Source organism: Tachyglossus aculeatus, chromosome 23, assembly GCF_015852505.1.
Source record: "Tachyglossus aculeatus isolate mTacAcu1 chromosome 23, mTacAcu1.pri, whole genome shotgun sequence".
NCBI classification, from domain to species: Eukaryota; Metazoa; Chordata; class Mammalia; order Monotremata; family Tachyglossidae; genus Tachyglossus; species Tachyglossus aculeatus.
Genome location: NC_052088.1, coordinates 43,124,027 through 43,140,119, shown reverse-complemented (window position 1 = coordinate 43,140,119; position 16,093 = coordinate 43,124,027). Strand labels below are relative to the sequence as shown.

Below are 16,093 nucleotides of genomic sequence, written 5' to 3'. Positions count from 1 at the left end.
TTCGAACAGTGCTTTGCGCAAAGTAAGCGCTTAACAAATAAATGTTTGTACATATTTATTACTCTATTTATCTTGTACATATCTATTCTATTTATTTTATTTTGTTAGTATTTTTGGTTTTGTTCTCTGTCTCCCCCCCTTAGACTGTGAGCCCACTGTTGGGTAGGGACCGGCTCTATATGTTGCCAACTTGTACTTCCCAAGCGCTTAGTACAGCGCTCTGCACACAGTAAGCGCTCACTAAACACGACTAATTGATTGGGCCTCAGTTCCCTCACCTGTCAAATGGGGATGAAGCCTGTGGGCCCCCCCGGGGGACAACCTGATCCCCAGCGCTTAGAACAGTGCTTTGCGCAAAGTAAGCGCTTAACAAATATATATATGTTTGTACATATTTATTACTCTATTCATTTATTTATTTTACTTGTACATATCTATTCTATTTATTTTATTTTGTTAGCATGTTTGGTTTTGTTCTCTGTCTCCCCCTTTTAGACTGTGAGCCCACTGTTGGGTAGGGACCGTCTCTATATGTTGCCAACTTGTCCTTCCCAAGCACTTAGTACAGTGCTCTGCACACAGTAAGCACTCAATAAATACGACTGATTGATTGATTGGGCCTCAGTTCCCTCACCTGTCAAATGGGGATGAAGCCTGTGGGGCCCCCTGTGGGACAACCTGATCCCCAGCGCTGAGAACAGTGCTTTGCGCAAAGTAAGCGCTTAACAAATGCCTTGGTGATTGTTATTATTATTATTATTATTATTATTATTACCTGAGGGGCTCCCTATTATTTTGTTAGTATGTTTGGTTTTGTTCTCTGTCTCCCCCTTTTAGACTGTGAGCCCACTGTTGGGTAGGGACTGTCTCTATATGTTGCCATCTTGTACTTCCCAAGCGCTTAGCACAGTGCTCTGCACACAGTAAGCGCTCAATAAATACGATTGATTGGGCCTCAGTTCCCTCATCTGTCAAATGGGGATGAAGCTTGTGGGCCCCCCCGGGGGACAACCTGATCCCCAGCGCTTAGAACAGTGCTTTGCGCAAAGTAAGCGCTTAACAAATATATGTGTAACAAAAATATGTTTGTACATATTTATTACTCTATTTATTTATTTATTTTACTTGTACATATCTATTCTATTTATTTTATTTTGTCAGTATGTTTGGTTTTGTTCTCTGTCTCCCCCTTCTAGACTGTGGGCCCATTGTTGGGCAGGGACTGTCTCTCTATGTTGCCAACTTGGACTTCCCAAGCGCTTAGTACGGTGCTCTGCACACAGCAAGCGCTCACTAAATACGCCTGATCGATTGATTGGGCCTCAGTTCCCTCATCTGTCAAATGGGGATGAAGCCTGTGGGCCCCCCCGTGGAACAACCTGATCCCCAGCGCTTAGAACAGTGCTTTGAGCAAAGTACGTGCTTAACAAATGCCTTCTATTTATTTTATTTTGTTAGTATATTTGGTTTTGTTCTCTGTCTCCCCCTTCTAGCCTGTGAGCCCGCCGTCGGGTAGGGACCGTCTCTATATGCTGCCAACTTGGACTTCCCAAGCGCTTAGTCCAGTGCTCTGCACACAGTAAGCGCTCACTAAATACGACTGATTGATTGACTGGGCCTCAGTTCCCTCATCTGTCAAATGGGGATGAAGCCTGTGGGCCCCCCCGTGGGACAACCTGATCCCCAGCGCTGAGAACGGTGCTTTGCGCAAAGTAAGCGCTTAACAAATATATGTTTGTTCATGTTTATTACTCTATTTATTTATTTATCTTGTAACATCTATTCTATTTATTTTATTTTGTCAGTATGTTTGGTTTTGTTCTCTGTCTCCCCCTTCTAGACTGTGAGCCCGCTGTTGGGTAGAGACCGTCTCTATATGTTGCCAACTTGTACTTCCCAAGCGCTTAGTACAGTGCTCTGCACATAGTAAGCGCTCAATAAATACGACTGATTGATTGATTGGGCCTCAGTTCCCTCACCTGTCAAATGGGGATGAAGCCTGTGGGACAACCTGATCCCCAGTGCTTAGAACGGTGTTTTGCGCAAAGTAAGCGCTTAACAAATATATGTTTGTACATATTTATTACTCTATTTATCTTACTTGTACATATCTATTCTATTTATTTTATTCTGTTAGTATGTTTTGTTTTGAGCGACGTCTTCTAGACTGTGAGCCCACTGTTGGGTAGGGACCGTCTCTCTATGTTGCCAACTTGGACTTCCCAAGCGTTCAGTACAGCGTTCTGCACATAGTAAGCGCTCAATAAATACGATTGATTGACTGATTGGTGATTGTTATTATTATTATTATCACCTGAGGGGCTCCCAATTAGTATGTTTGGTTTTGTTCTCTGTCTCCCCCTTTTAGACTGTGAGCCCACTGTTGGGTAGGGACTGTGTCTCTATGTTGCCAACTTGGACTTCCCAAGCGCTCAGTACAGCGCTCTGCACACAGTAAGCGCTCAATAAATAGGATCGATTGATTGATTGGTGATTGTTATTCTTATTATCACCTGAGGGGCTCCCAATTAGCCCCACACGGGGCTGGCCATTTGACCTCAAGATGGCGTCGCCCCCCGTCCCCCAGCTGCCCCTAGCAAACATGGCGGCGGCGGCGGCGGGGGGCGCGCGCCGCTCTAGCCCCCGCGCGCGCCCTCTCGGTGGCCGTCTCTGTGGTCTCCCCGGCCGGCGCGCGGCCCCTCCTCCCCGCGCCGCGGTGCAGGCTGGGCCGGAGGCGGGCGGACCCCGAGCTTGGCGCGGCTGGCTGGCTGGCTGTGCGGCCTAGGCGAGCAGGCGCCTCAGGAGCAGAGCCCGTCCCGTCGCCGGGCCGCAGCGCTTCGCACAGGGCTGGGCACCCGCCGCGCACGGCGGGGGAACGTTTCCTCGGCGGAGGGTGAGTCCGGCGGGAACAACCGGGAAGGAGGAGGAGGAGGAGGAGGAAGAAGGACACGGCGGGCGGAGCTCCTGAGGCGAGGCCCGCTGAGGCCTTGAGGGAAGGCGACGACGGCCGGGCCTCACGCTCCCTCATCGATATCGATCCCTTCCCCTCCGCATTATCGATCGATCGCTTACCGTAATAATAATAATGATATTTATTAAGCGCTTACTATGTGCAAAGCGCTGTTCTGAGCGCTGCCCCGTCAGTCGGTCCCTCAGGACTATTTGCTCAGTATGTTTTGTTGTCTGTCTCCCCCTTTTAGACTGTAAGCCCACTGTTGGGTAGGGACTGTCTCCATACGTTGCCAATTTGGACTTCCCAAGCGCTTAGTACAGTGCTCTGCACACAGTAAGCGCTCGGTAAATATGATTGATTGATTAAAATATAAATATATATTATTATTATTACATATTATATATATTTTAGACTGTGAGCCCACTGTTGGGTAGGGACCGTCTCTATACGTTGCCAATTTGGACTTCCCAAGCGCTTAGTAGAGTGCTCTGCACATAGTGAGCGCTCAGTAAATATGATTGATTAAAATATAATATAATATATATTATATATATCATTATTATTACATCTTATATATATTTTAGACTGTGAGCCCACTGTTGGGTCGGGACTGTCTCCAGATGTTGCCAATTTGGACCTCCCAAGCGCTTAGTACAGTGCTCTGCACACAGTAAGCGCTCGGTAAATATGATTGATTATAATATAATATAATAATATATATTATATATAATATATATTATTATTATTACATATTATATATATTTTAGACTGTGAGCCCACTGTTGGGTAGGGACTGTCTCCAGATGTTGCCAATTTGGACTTCCCAAGCGCTTAGTACAGTGCTCTGCACACAGTAAGCGCTCGGTAAATATGATTGATTATAATATAATATAATAATATATATTATATATAGTATATATTATTATTATTACATATTATATATATTTTAGACTGTGAGCCCACTGTTGGGTCGGGACTGTCTCTACATGTTGCCAATTTGGACTTCCCAAGCGCTTAGTACAGTGCTCTGCACACAGGAAGCGCTCAGTAAATATGATTGATTGACTAAAATATAATATAATAATATATATTATATATAATATATTATTATTATGACATATTATATATTTTAGACTGTGAGCCCACTGTTGGGTAGGGACTGCCTCCGGATGTTGCCAATTTGGACTTCCCAAGCGCTTAGTACAGTGCTCTGCACATAGTGAGCTCTCAATAAATACGATTGATGGTGATGATGATATTTATTGAGCGCCGGCTGGGGCCGCCGGAATAGCACCAAGCGCCTGAGGAAACACTGCCCAACCACGACGAGCTTAAGGCCCGGCCGGCCGGGCTATTTATTGAGCGCCGGCCGGGGGGGGCACAGCACTGGATTGGAACAGTGGGAGGGGACCCAGCTGCCAATCAGTGGTGTTTATTCAGAGTACTGTACTAAGCGCCTGAAAAAATGCCGTGTTTTGGTTGGTGGACACGTTGCCTGTCCAGGACGAATTTACAGTCCATCAGTCGATCAATCGGGGCTATTTATTGAGCGCCGGCTGGGGGCAGAATGCCGGATTAGAACGGTGGGAGGGGACCCAGCTGCCAGTCAGTGGTGTTCATTTAGAGCACTGTACTAAACGCTTGAGAAAATACCGTATTTTGGTTGGTGGATACGTTTCCTGTCCAGGACGAATTTACAGTCCATCAATCGGGGCTATTTATTGAGCGCCGGCTGGGGGCAGAATGCCGGATTAGAATGGTGGGAGGGGACCCAGCTACCAATCAGTGGTATCCATTCGGAGCCCCGTACTAAGCGCTTGAGAAAATACTGTATTTTGGTTGGTGGACACGTTTCCTGTCCAGGACGAATTTACAGGCCATTAATCGGTCAATCGGGGCTATTTATTGAGCGCCGGCTGGGGGCAAAGCACTGGATTAGGCATCCATTAGAACAGTGGGGGGGGGGGGGTGACGGACCCAGCTGCCAATCAGTGATGTTCATTTAGAGCACTGTACTGAACGCTTGAGAAAATACCGTATTTTGGTTGGTGGACACGTTTCCTGTCCAGGACGAATTTACAGTCCCTCAATCGGGGCTATTTATTGAGCGCCGGCTGGGGGCAGAATACCGGATTAGAACGGTGGGAGGGGACCCAGCTGCCAATCAGTGGTATCCATTCAGCGCTCTGTACTAAGCACCTGAAAAAATGCCGCGTTTTGGTTGGTGAATACGTTGCCTGTCCAGGACGAATTTACAGTCCATCAATCGGGGCTATTTATTGAGCGCCGGCTGGGGCCAGAGCCCTGGATTAGGCATCCATTAGAACAGTGGGGGGGGGGGGGGGACCCAGCTGCCAATCAGTGGTGTTTATTCAGAACACTGTACTAAACGCTTGAGAAAATACCGTATTTTGGTTGGTGGATACGTTGCCTGCCCACGACGAGTTTACAGTTCATCAATCTGGGCTATATATTGAGCGCCGGCGGGAGGCAAAGCACTGGATTAGGCATCCATTAGAACAGTGGTCGGGGGGGGACCCAGCTTCCAATCAGTTGTGTTTTTTTCAGAGCACTGCACTAAACGCTTGAGAAAAATACCGTATTTTGGTTGGTGGACAAGTTTCCTGTCCAGGACGAATTTACAGTCCGTCAATCGGGGCTATTTATTGAGCGCTGGCTGGGGGCAGAGCCCTGGATTAGGCATCCATTAGAACAGTGGAGGGGGGGGACCCAGCTGCCAATCAGTGGTGTTTATTCAGAGCACTTTACTAAACGCTTGAGAAAATACCGTATTTTGGTTGGTGGACACGTTTCCTGTCCAGGACGAATTTACAGTCCATCAATCGGTCAATCAGGGCTATTTATTGAGCGCCAGCGGGGGGCAGAGCGCTGGATTAGAAGAGTGGGAGGGGACCCAGCTGCCAATCAGTGGTATCCATTCAGAGCCCTGTACTAAGCGCCTGAGAAAAATACCGTATTTTGGTTGGTGGACACGTTTCCTGTCCAGGACGAATATACAGTCCATCAATCGGTCAATCAGGGCTATTTATTGAGCGCCGGGTGGGGGCAGAATACTGGATTAGAACAATGGGAGGGGACCCAGCTGCCAATCAGTGGTATCCATTCGGAGCCCTGTACTAAGCGCTTGAGAAAATACCATATTTTGGTTGGTGGACACGTATCCTGTCCAGGACGAGTTTACAGGCCATCAGTCGGTCAATCGGGGCTATTTATTGAGCGCCGGCTGGGGGCAGAGCACTGGATTATTGTACATATTGTACATATTTATTACTCTATTATTTATTTTACTTGTACATATCTATTCTATTTATTTTATTTTGTTAGTATGTTTGGTTTTGTTCTCTGTCTCCCCCTTTTAGACTGTGAGCCCACCGTTGGGTAGGGACTGTCTCTATACGTTGCCATCTTGTACTTCCCAAGCGCTTAGTACAGTGCTCTGCACACAGTAAGCGCTCAATAAATGCGATTGATTGATTGATTGGAGTAGGCGTCCATTAGAACAGTGGGAGGGGACCCAGCTGCCAATCAGTGGTATCCATTCGGAGCCCTGTACTGAGCGCTTGAGAAAATACCGTATTTTGGTTGGTGGACACGTTTCCTGCCCATGACGAGTTTACAGTCCATCCATCGATCCGTCAGGGCTATTTACTGAGCGCCGGCTGGGGGCAGAGCCCTGGATTAGGCGTCCATTAGAACAGTGAGGGGGGGGACCCAGCTGCCAATCAGTGGTGTTTATTCAGAGCACTGTACTAAACGCTTGAGAAAATACCATATTATAACCACTTTGGTGGACACGTTCCCTGCCCACGACGAGTTTACAGTCCATCAATCGATCAGTTAAGGCTACTTAGTAAGCGCTGGCAGGGTGCAGAGCACTGGATTAGGCGCTTGATCCATCAGAGCTATTTATTGAGTGCTTCCTGGGTGCACAGCACTGGATTAGGCGTCCATTAGAACAGTGGGAGGGACCCAGCTGCCAATTGTTGGTGTTTATTGAGAGCACTGTACTAAGTGCTTGAGAAAATACCATGTTATAACCGCGTTGGTGGAGACGTTTCCTGCCCACAATGAGCTTACAGTCCATCAGGCGATCAATCAGGGCTACTCAGTGAGCGCTTGCTATGTGCAGAGCACTATACTGGGCGCTCAGGGGCTTCCAGTAGAAGAGTTTGGGGACATAGCTGCCAATCAGTGATCTTTTTGGGAGCACTGTACTAAGTGCTTGAGAGAATACTATATAACCTAGGTGGTGGACGCGTTCCCTGCCCACAGCGAGCTTGCAGTCCATCCATCGACCAATCAGGGCTACTTATTGAGGGCTTACTGTGTGCAGAGCACTGTACTAAGCACTTGGGAGAGGGCAGTATGACCCAGTTGGGAGACACGCTCCTGGCCCACAAGGAGCTTACTTCCAATCAATCAATCAATCAATCAATCAATCAGTGGTATTTGTTACTATGTGTAGAGCAGAGGGTGTATTGTGGAATGTCCTACTTTTTCACGGTATTTGTTAAGCGCTTACTATGTGCCAGGCGCTGGGGTAGATAGAGGCTAATCGGATTGGGCACAGTCCGTGGCCTACATGGGGCTCAAAGTCTTAGTTTCCATTTTGCAGAGGTGAGTTTAATTTATATTATAATTTATAGATTACAAATTTGGCAGAGGAAGGAAGAATGAGGAAAAGATTGTCTTGTTTAAAAAAATTCCCAAAGAATGATACCTGGGTCCCAAATAGATGTCTAAACCTCACAAGCCTCTCCCTTGAAAGAGATTCCACCCTCTCAATCAGTCACTGATATTTATTGAGCGCCTACCATGTGCGGAGCACTGTACTAAGCGCCTGGGAGCGTGCAGGAGAACAGATTTCCTAGCAAACTTCAAATCAGGGTTGGGCCAGATTAAAGTCGTGCTTAAACTGAGAGTCAAAAACGTCAGAAAAATCGAATTTCTCAGGAGAATTGGGGCCTGAGGTTTTAAATGTTGTTTTGTGTCCATATTGAGTTTACCGTGTTGCAGTCCTATTTTCAGAGGTGTCTTTATTCATGGAGAGTCCCACGGTCAAAGAATAAATTTTTCCCCTCCCAAGGGAAATATTATAACCATTAAGCCATTTCTCCCTCCCAAAGGAAATATTGCAAACATGCCACTGTTAAATCTTCATTTCAGAGAGGTGGAATTACAGAGCCATCCACCCCCAGCTGAAAAAGAGACTCTAAAATCTTTGAATTCAATCAATTTATGCTAAAACCATCATTTTAGAACTGCGTGGAAACGCTAAATTATTGAATTACTTTCTCTGGGATACATGGTAATCTTAATCTGAAAATTGAGTTGGCTGAATTGGCTCTTAGAAACTAGACGTACCATTTGAATCCTTTAAAATCGTGAAACCGTGAAAATGACCTGAAATTTTTATTTTTGCAAGATAAAGATTTCCTTATTTCTTGACCATCCACATGAATCTACTTGCCACCCTTTACAAGAGAGTCTCTTGACACTGTTGGCTTTCCATTTTTAAACATTTTTTTTTTTTAATATTTTACTTCAGGAAGGAAACCTGTCACTCTGGCTGGGCGTTTGGATCTTCTGCCTCTTAGCTTCAGTGTGTCTAACAAGTTAAGATTAGAGTGTCAAATGGGGCTTGTGCATTTCTCTGGTCACTAGCAGGGAAAAATATCATTTTTAATATATAGGCTGTTTGATGCAAAACAGTGCCAGAAACTCACCAAGATGAAGTATTGTAAAAATTCCAAGTATTTTTGTAGATTCGAAAGATTAGAGTGTCAAATGGGGCTTGTGCATTTCTCTGGTCACTAGCAGGGAAAAATATCATTTTTAATATATAGGCTGTTTGATGCAAAACAGTGCCAGAAACTCACCAAGATGAAGTATTGTAAAAATTCCAAGTATTTTTGTAGATTCGAAAGCCTGTTTTGACGTAAGGGAGAATTTTTTAAAAAATTGTAAACAGGAAAAAAAGACTGGGCTGAACGAGCCAACCAGGAAATGTCACGTGCTCGTCAAAAATAGAAATACCACTATTTTCTTTGATTTGTGTCATGTATCACCTGCCAGGAAAACTATCATTATATTTCTAGAACGTGCTTGCCTTCTTGACAGGAAAAAAAAATTGTATCCAAGACTTTCATAAATAATTTGGTATTTTATCCATTCTCTTCCCGGAATGACGTCCTTACCTTGGATTTATTCTTAGTACTTGCATTAGAACTTGGAACTATTTGTCACATTTCCATACTCTTTTAGTAATATTTTTTGAAGCAGAACTCTAAATGAGTTGCAGTAGAAATAATATGTCCTGGGCAGTCTTATAAAGTAGAAAAGCTTGTATGAAATATAAGAAAATAATAATAATAATTAAGCGCCTGCTATGTGCCAAGCACTGTTCTAAGCCTCGGGGGGGATACAAGGTGATCAGGTTGTCCCACGTGGGGCTCACAGTCTTCATCCCCATTTTACAGATGAGGTAACCGAGGCACAGAGAGGTTAAGTTACTTGCCCAAGGTCACACAGCTGATAAGTGGCAGAGCTGGGATTAGAACCCATGACCTCTGACTCCCAATCCTGGGCTCTTTCCACTGAGTCACGTTGCTTCTCTAATCCACTCTAGTATCCTCTCTAGCTACTCTAATAACTGTAAGGATTATTATTGTTGTTATTATTATTATTATTATTATTGTTATTATTATTATTATTGGCAATGTTTAAAGTGCTGGGGTAGATAGAAGATAATCAGATCAGGTACATACCATGCCCCACCTGGGTCTTGCTGCCAAAGAGGGAGGGTGAACAGTTATTTTATCCCCATTTCACCAATGAGGAATTGAGGCACAGAGAAGTGAAGCGACTTGCCCGAGGTCACACAGCAGGCAAGTGACAGAACTAGGACCAGAATCTGGCTCTCAAACTTGGTCTGCTGATTCCTAGTCATCATCATCAATTGTATTTATTGAGCGCTTACTATGTGCTGAGCACTGTACTAAGCACTTGGGAAGTACAAATTGGCAACATATAGAGACAGTCCCTACCCAACAGTGGGCTCACAGTCTAAAAGGGGGAGACAGAGAACAAAACCAAGCATACTAACAAAATAGAATAAATAGAATAGATATGTACAAGTAAAATGAATAAATAAATAAATAGAGTAATAAATATGTACAAACATATATACATATATACAGGTGCTGTGGGGAAGGGAAGGAGGTAGTCGCTTGCTGTTTCCGGGAGGCCGCACTGCCCCTCTTCATTTAGAAAACGCCCCATTTTGGAAAGGAGGCATTTGACCCAGAAAACATTTCCTCCACAAAAGATGGTGTTGCCCTTTTGGTGTTGGCCCTGTTTTGGCAAAATTTGGCCGTTATCGATGACCGTGAGATGGTAAGCTCGTCGTGGGCAGGGAATACGTCTACCAACCCTGTTATATCGTTCTGTTGTACTCACCCAAGCGCTTGTACAATGCTCTATACGCAGTAAATGTTCTATAAATACTATTGATTGATTTCGGAATGCCATAGCAGTGTCAGAAAAGACACTTCGTATCGTAGTCTCATTAAGATATTTGTCTCATTTGTGTTCTCTCAAACCGTTACGGACATATAAATGATATCAATGTCTCCATTTCACCTTCCCCTTTCCCCACAGTGCATAAATGTACTAATACTCTACATTTTTTCTAGGTGGTAACCGCGTTATAAAGATATGGAAGTTAAACCTTTATTTAAGGTAAAGGGGGGAAGGGATGACGCTGATGAATGAAATATGCAAACAATCCAGACTTCATTTGAACGGGTAGCTTCAAGTGGTGGTCCCCCAAAGTAGTAAAAGTAACCTCTAGGTGTAAGTGGAGTAAGTCAGTGTAGTGGAGAAATAATGGGGCGGTGAGTAGAATTTATTAACAAATAGAAGTTCCCCTCTAGTCTGGAAGCTTGTCACGGGTAGGGAACGTGTTTGTTCATTTTGTTATATCGAACTCTCCCGAGTTCAGTGCTCCGTACATAGTAAGTGCTCACTAAATACCATTGATCGATTAATTAATTAACACTCCCCCTCCATTCTTCCGCTCCGTTCCCAGTAATTCAGAGTCCCCATTTGGGACTGCGGAGTTATTCAAAGTGCTCATGAGCAACACAATAGATAAGTAGCCTGGACTTGAGGAGTTTCATGTCTTTGGGTCATAATGGCCTTGATGTTATGCGAGGTTATATAGGTGAATTATACACTAACCCTGAAAAATGCCTTTCAAAGCATTTTTTAGTTGAACTTTTTTTTTTTTTTTTTACCAATTTGGTCAACCTTGCTAGTCTGACAGACGTGAAAAAGCCTATAAATTCATGTTGAGAGAAAACGTTTCCTCTTCCCCTGCTCCCTTCTGCATCACCCTTGAACTGGGATTCGCTCCCTTTATTCCCCCCTCCTTCAGCCCCACATCCCTTACGTCCATTTCTGCCATTTATTTATTTCTATTAACGACCGACTGTAAGCCCGTGGTGGACAGGGATCGGGTCTACCAACTCTGGGGGATTTGTCCTCTCCCAAGCGCTCAGTACAGTGCTCTGCACACAGAAAGCGCTCAATAAGTACAGTCGGTCGATTGTATTAGGGTATGCAGGTGGGAGCAGGGGCTGGGCTGGGCTAGAAAGATATTCCTCCACCTCCCTCCTTCTAGGGAGAAAAAAAAATGGTATTTGTTAAGCACGTACTCTGTGCCAGGCACCATCCTAAGTGCTGAGGTAGATAGAAGCCAATCAGGTTGGACACAGTCCATGTCCCACGTGGGGCTCGCAGTCGTCACCCCCATTTTACAGATGAGGGAACTGAGACCCAGGGAAGCCAAGTGACTTGCCCAGGGTCACCCAGCAGACGAGTGGCGAGGTCAGGATTTGAACCCTGGTCCTTCTGACTCCTAGATCAGCGGGCCACGGCTTTTGAGAGCCAAAGGCGGAGCGAGGGGAATGGGAGCTGAGGCTGAAAATGAGCCAAGTGCAAGAGAGCGGCAATCAATCAGCCAAGCAATGGTATTTATTGAGCGCTTCCTGGGTGCAGAGCACTGTACTGAGCGCTTGGGAGAGTCTAGTAGAACAAAACAACAGAGTTGGGAGAGTACCCCGGTGGGGGCGGGTCAGTCAGTCTTTATCGAGCGCTTACTGTGTGCAGAGCACTGTATTAAGCGCTTGGGAGAGTACAGTATAACAATACAACAGACACACTCCCTGCCCACATTAGTAAGTTTATAACATGGTGTAGGCCAGGCTAAGATGTTCTTCTAGTAGTAGTGGTATGTAAGAAGCGCTTACTGCGTGCAGAGCATTGTACTAAGCATTGGGAGAAAATACGCAGGTGGAAATTCAGTGCGGCCCCCGTCCCCCTCTTGCATATTTTCTGTTTTGCATTTGACCGCGGTAACTGTGTCCAGTTCTGGAGAAGGCCAGGTCTTCTTTGACTCTCCCATCTTGCCTGTCCCCTTTTCCTTAATGCCCTCTTCGGAACTTTTCTCACGGGTCTCCAGACTGTTCCAAAGCCTTTCTTCACTTTCTTGCCTCTGGCCCACCCTGTTTAGCCCCCTGCTCTTTTAGCCTGTCACTGTTTTGAGCGTACTGCATGCTTAGCTCCCTGCTTTTTTTGTCCTGTCGCTGTTTTACGCCCATTTAGTTCCCTGCTTAGCTTGTCGCTGTTTTACACCCATTTAGCTCCCTGCTTTCTTGGCCTGTTTCTGTTTTACACGTATTTAGCTCCCTGCTTTCTTTGCCTGTCGCGGTTTCCCGCTCTGAGTGCTCTGTCAGACCGATTATAATGTACTTCATCGAACTCAAGTCATTTTGAATCTTTGTTCACCTCAGTGTCGGTTTTGCCCCCCACCTCCCAGGGAAGAGTGAGAAGTTATTTTTCAATGTTCACACTAGATTTATTGGGGGAGGGGTCTAACGATAGAGGGTTGGATTGAGGGTTTGGATTCAAAAGGGATGAGAAGCAGCATGGCCTAGCAGACCTGGGTTCTAATCCCGTCTCCTCCACTTGTCTGCTCTGTGACCTTGGGCAAGTCACTTCACTTCTCTATGCCTCAGTTCCTCATCTGTAAAATGGGGATTTGAGACCTTGAGCCCCATATGGGACGAGGACTGCGTGGAACCTGACTATCTTATATCTACCCCAGGGCTTAGTAGAGCGGAGAAGCAGCACGGCCTAGTGGGTAGAGCCCGGTCCTGAGAGTCAGAAGGACCTGGGTTCTAATCCCGGCTCCGCTGCTTCTCTGCTGTGTGTCCCTGGGCAAGTCACTTCACTTCTCTGTGCCTCGGTTCCCTCAGCTGTAAAATGGGGATTAAGATTGTGAGCCCCAATCTGATTACCTTGTATCTACCCCAGCGCTTAGTAGAGTGCATGGCACATAGTAAGTGCTTAACAGATGCCGCAATCATCATTACTAGTGTCTGGCACATAGAAAGCGCTTAATGACTACCATAAAAAAGCCCAAAAGCTGCTCACTGGACCCAGACCAGGTAGCAGGAGGGCGGCAAGAAGGGTAAGTCACCTCTCTTTTTTGTGTGTTGTCCCCCTTAACATCCCACCCCCCCACACAGACACACACCCGCACAGACAGACACACACCAGAGGGGTTTTTGGGAAATTCGTAACTCCTGGGTACGGACGTGGGGTGGAATGTGAAGTGTTAATGCCCTTCCTTCCCACTCTTCCAGTTTCCAGCCGACACTTGTTAATTTCCGTGTTTCGGGCCTAACTATAATTGGGAAACTGTCCCTATCTACCGTTAGTCATTGAGATTCAAATGCCTGCTTGGTCAGAGCAGTTTGGGAGAATACTATACAGCAGAGCTGGGAGACCCCGTTTCTGCCCTCGAGGAGTTTAGTCTGATTTTAACGGGCTCCTGATGATCAAAATAGTGCCAGAGTGACCAATCTTGCCTTTCGGTTTGTTCTAAATCACAGACCCTTCTGCTCATCCCTTGATATTTTGACTTCTCAGGATTCATAAGCTTTTATTATTAATGATGGTGGTACTGGTTAAGCGCTTTGCTTTGTGCTAAGCACTGTATTAAGTGCGGGGGTGGAGACAAGGTCATCAGTTATCACATCGGGCTCACTCTAAGTAGGAGAGAGAACAGGTGGTGAATCCCCATTTTGCCAGCGAGGGGACCGAAGTTAAGTGACTTACCCAAGGTCACAGCAGACAAGTGGCGGAACCCAGATCCTCTGACTCCCAGAGCCGCTGCTCTTTCCACTAAGCCAAGCTGCGTCTCTTAAAAGAGTTCATTAAGAGGATCAAATTAGAAAGTGCAGGAAAAAAGAAACCCTTCATATAAATAGGAGAAGCTCTTAATAAATACCATGGATTGATAGGTATGGTACCTCAGTGACTCAGTTGTCCTCCCTCACACTGCCACGTTGAATCAACTGATAAGCTTAACTATTAGATTGGGCAGTTTTTTGATGGAAAACTTTAAGTTTTTAAAGTTCCCAGAAGATCTAATAATGGAAAACGAGTGCATCGAGAAAATCGATGGCCTTGTAGAATTTCCCCACGAACGTTTTCCTTTTGGTTTATGAATGGGACTCGGCGTCTGATTACTCGGATTCAAGCTTCGTGAAGGTCTGCTCTCACGCTTTCTGGGTCAAGCCGATTTGTTGTGGGCAGGGGATGTGTCTGTCCATTCTCTTTTATTGTTTTATGGCCTTGCCCGGGCGTTCAGTCCAGTGCTCTGCACGCGGTAAGCACTCAGTAAATATGGTTGATCAGCTCCTACCTAGGTCCCCAGCTTCCTGGATTTTGTAAAAACCGAGACAGCCGAGCTGGTCTCCTTTCCTCCTCCCCCATTCGGGACTGGGTGTTTTCAGTCCTTTCCGAAGTTTCTGAGAGCAGATCGGGATGAAGGAAAAGCAGAAAGGAGTTTAGCCGATGAAGGTTTTTTTTTACGAGCCAAGAGCCGGAGGAGGGTGACTATCCAGGTCTCTGACTGCAGTGTCCCATCGAGAATTAATCGTATTTATTGAGCTGGGTTGGAGTAGGAAAGCAGCGAGGTGAGGTAGGAGGGGACAAGGTCATTGAGTGCTTTTAATAATAATGGATAATAATTATGGTATTTGTTAAGCGCTTGCTATAGGTCAGATCCAATTCTGTTGTAATTTACTCTCCCAGACACTTAGTATACACTTAGTAAGGACTCAATCAGTAGGAGGTTTTAAACTTTTTTATGACATTTATTAGCGCTTACTTTTTTCCAGGCAGAGTTCTGACCTCTGGGGTAGATTCGGGCTCTTCAGTTTGGATACAGTCCACGTCCCACCTGGGGCTCACAGTCTTCATCCCCATTTTACACACAGGGGAACTGAGGCCCCGAGAAGGAAGTGACTTGCCCAGGGTCACCCAGCTAACACGTGGTGGAGTCGGGATTAGAACCCAGGCCCTTCTGACTCCCGGGCCGCGGATCTATCCGCCAAGCCACGCTGCTTCTGGAGGTTTAGTGGGAAAGCGTACTAAACGTGATCAATGCCTTCAATCTCACGTTAAATGTTTGCGACTATTCTCCTTTTAGATTGCTTCAGCCAGAATGTCTTTCCCTCCCCACCTGAATCGTCCTCCGATGGGAATCCCTGCTCTCCCACCAGGGATTCCACCTCCACAGTTTCCTGGCTTTCCTCCCCCTGTGCCTCCAGGTAAGTCTGACGTGTTTTATGGCTATCGGATATTGCAGAACCTTGGAAAATTCCTCCTCTCCCCCTCCCCGGGTAAAATCGAATGCATATGGAGTTTGCGGGCCGTTATTGCAGGAGTCTCCTCAGAATCTGTCAAGAAAGTAGCACGGTCTAGTGGATAGAGCATGGGGCTGGGAGTCAGAAGGGCCTGGGTTCTAATCCTGGCTCCGCCACTCGTCTGCTGGGTGACCTTCGCTGCACTTCTGGGCCTCAGTTCCCTCCCCTGTAAAATGGGGATTAAGACAGTGAGCCCTGTGTGGGACAGGCGCTATGCCCAATCTGACAACCTCATGCCTACCTCAGCGGTTAGTAGTGATGATAATAATTATTATAGTATTTGTTAACCGCTTACTATGCGCCAGGCAGTGTACTAACTATGTGCCAGGCAGCTGGGGTG

At 46.0% G+C, this 16,093-nt stretch overlaps 1 protein-coding gene across 2 annotated transcripts in view; it reads left to right on the top strand.

Moving 5' to 3' along the window:
- The first annotated feature begins 2,777 nt into the window (after nt 1-2,777).
- The window catches only part of RBM25 (RNA binding motif protein 25), a 51,406-nt gene continuing 38,090 nt past the window's right edge, over nt 2,778-16,093 (top strand). For both annotated transcript variants that reach the window (XM_038765843.1, XM_038765844.1), the window contains exons 1-3: nt 2,778-2,893; nt 10,669-10,714; nt 15,537-15,657. In XM_038765843.1, the coding sequence (XP_038621771.1) occupies nt 10,691-10,714; nt 15,537-15,657 (145 nt within the window). In that variant the 5' untranslated portion in view covers nt 2,778-2,893; nt 10,669-10,690. The remainder of the gene's footprint in view (nt 2,894-10,668; nt 10,715-15,536; nt 15,658-16,093) is intronic.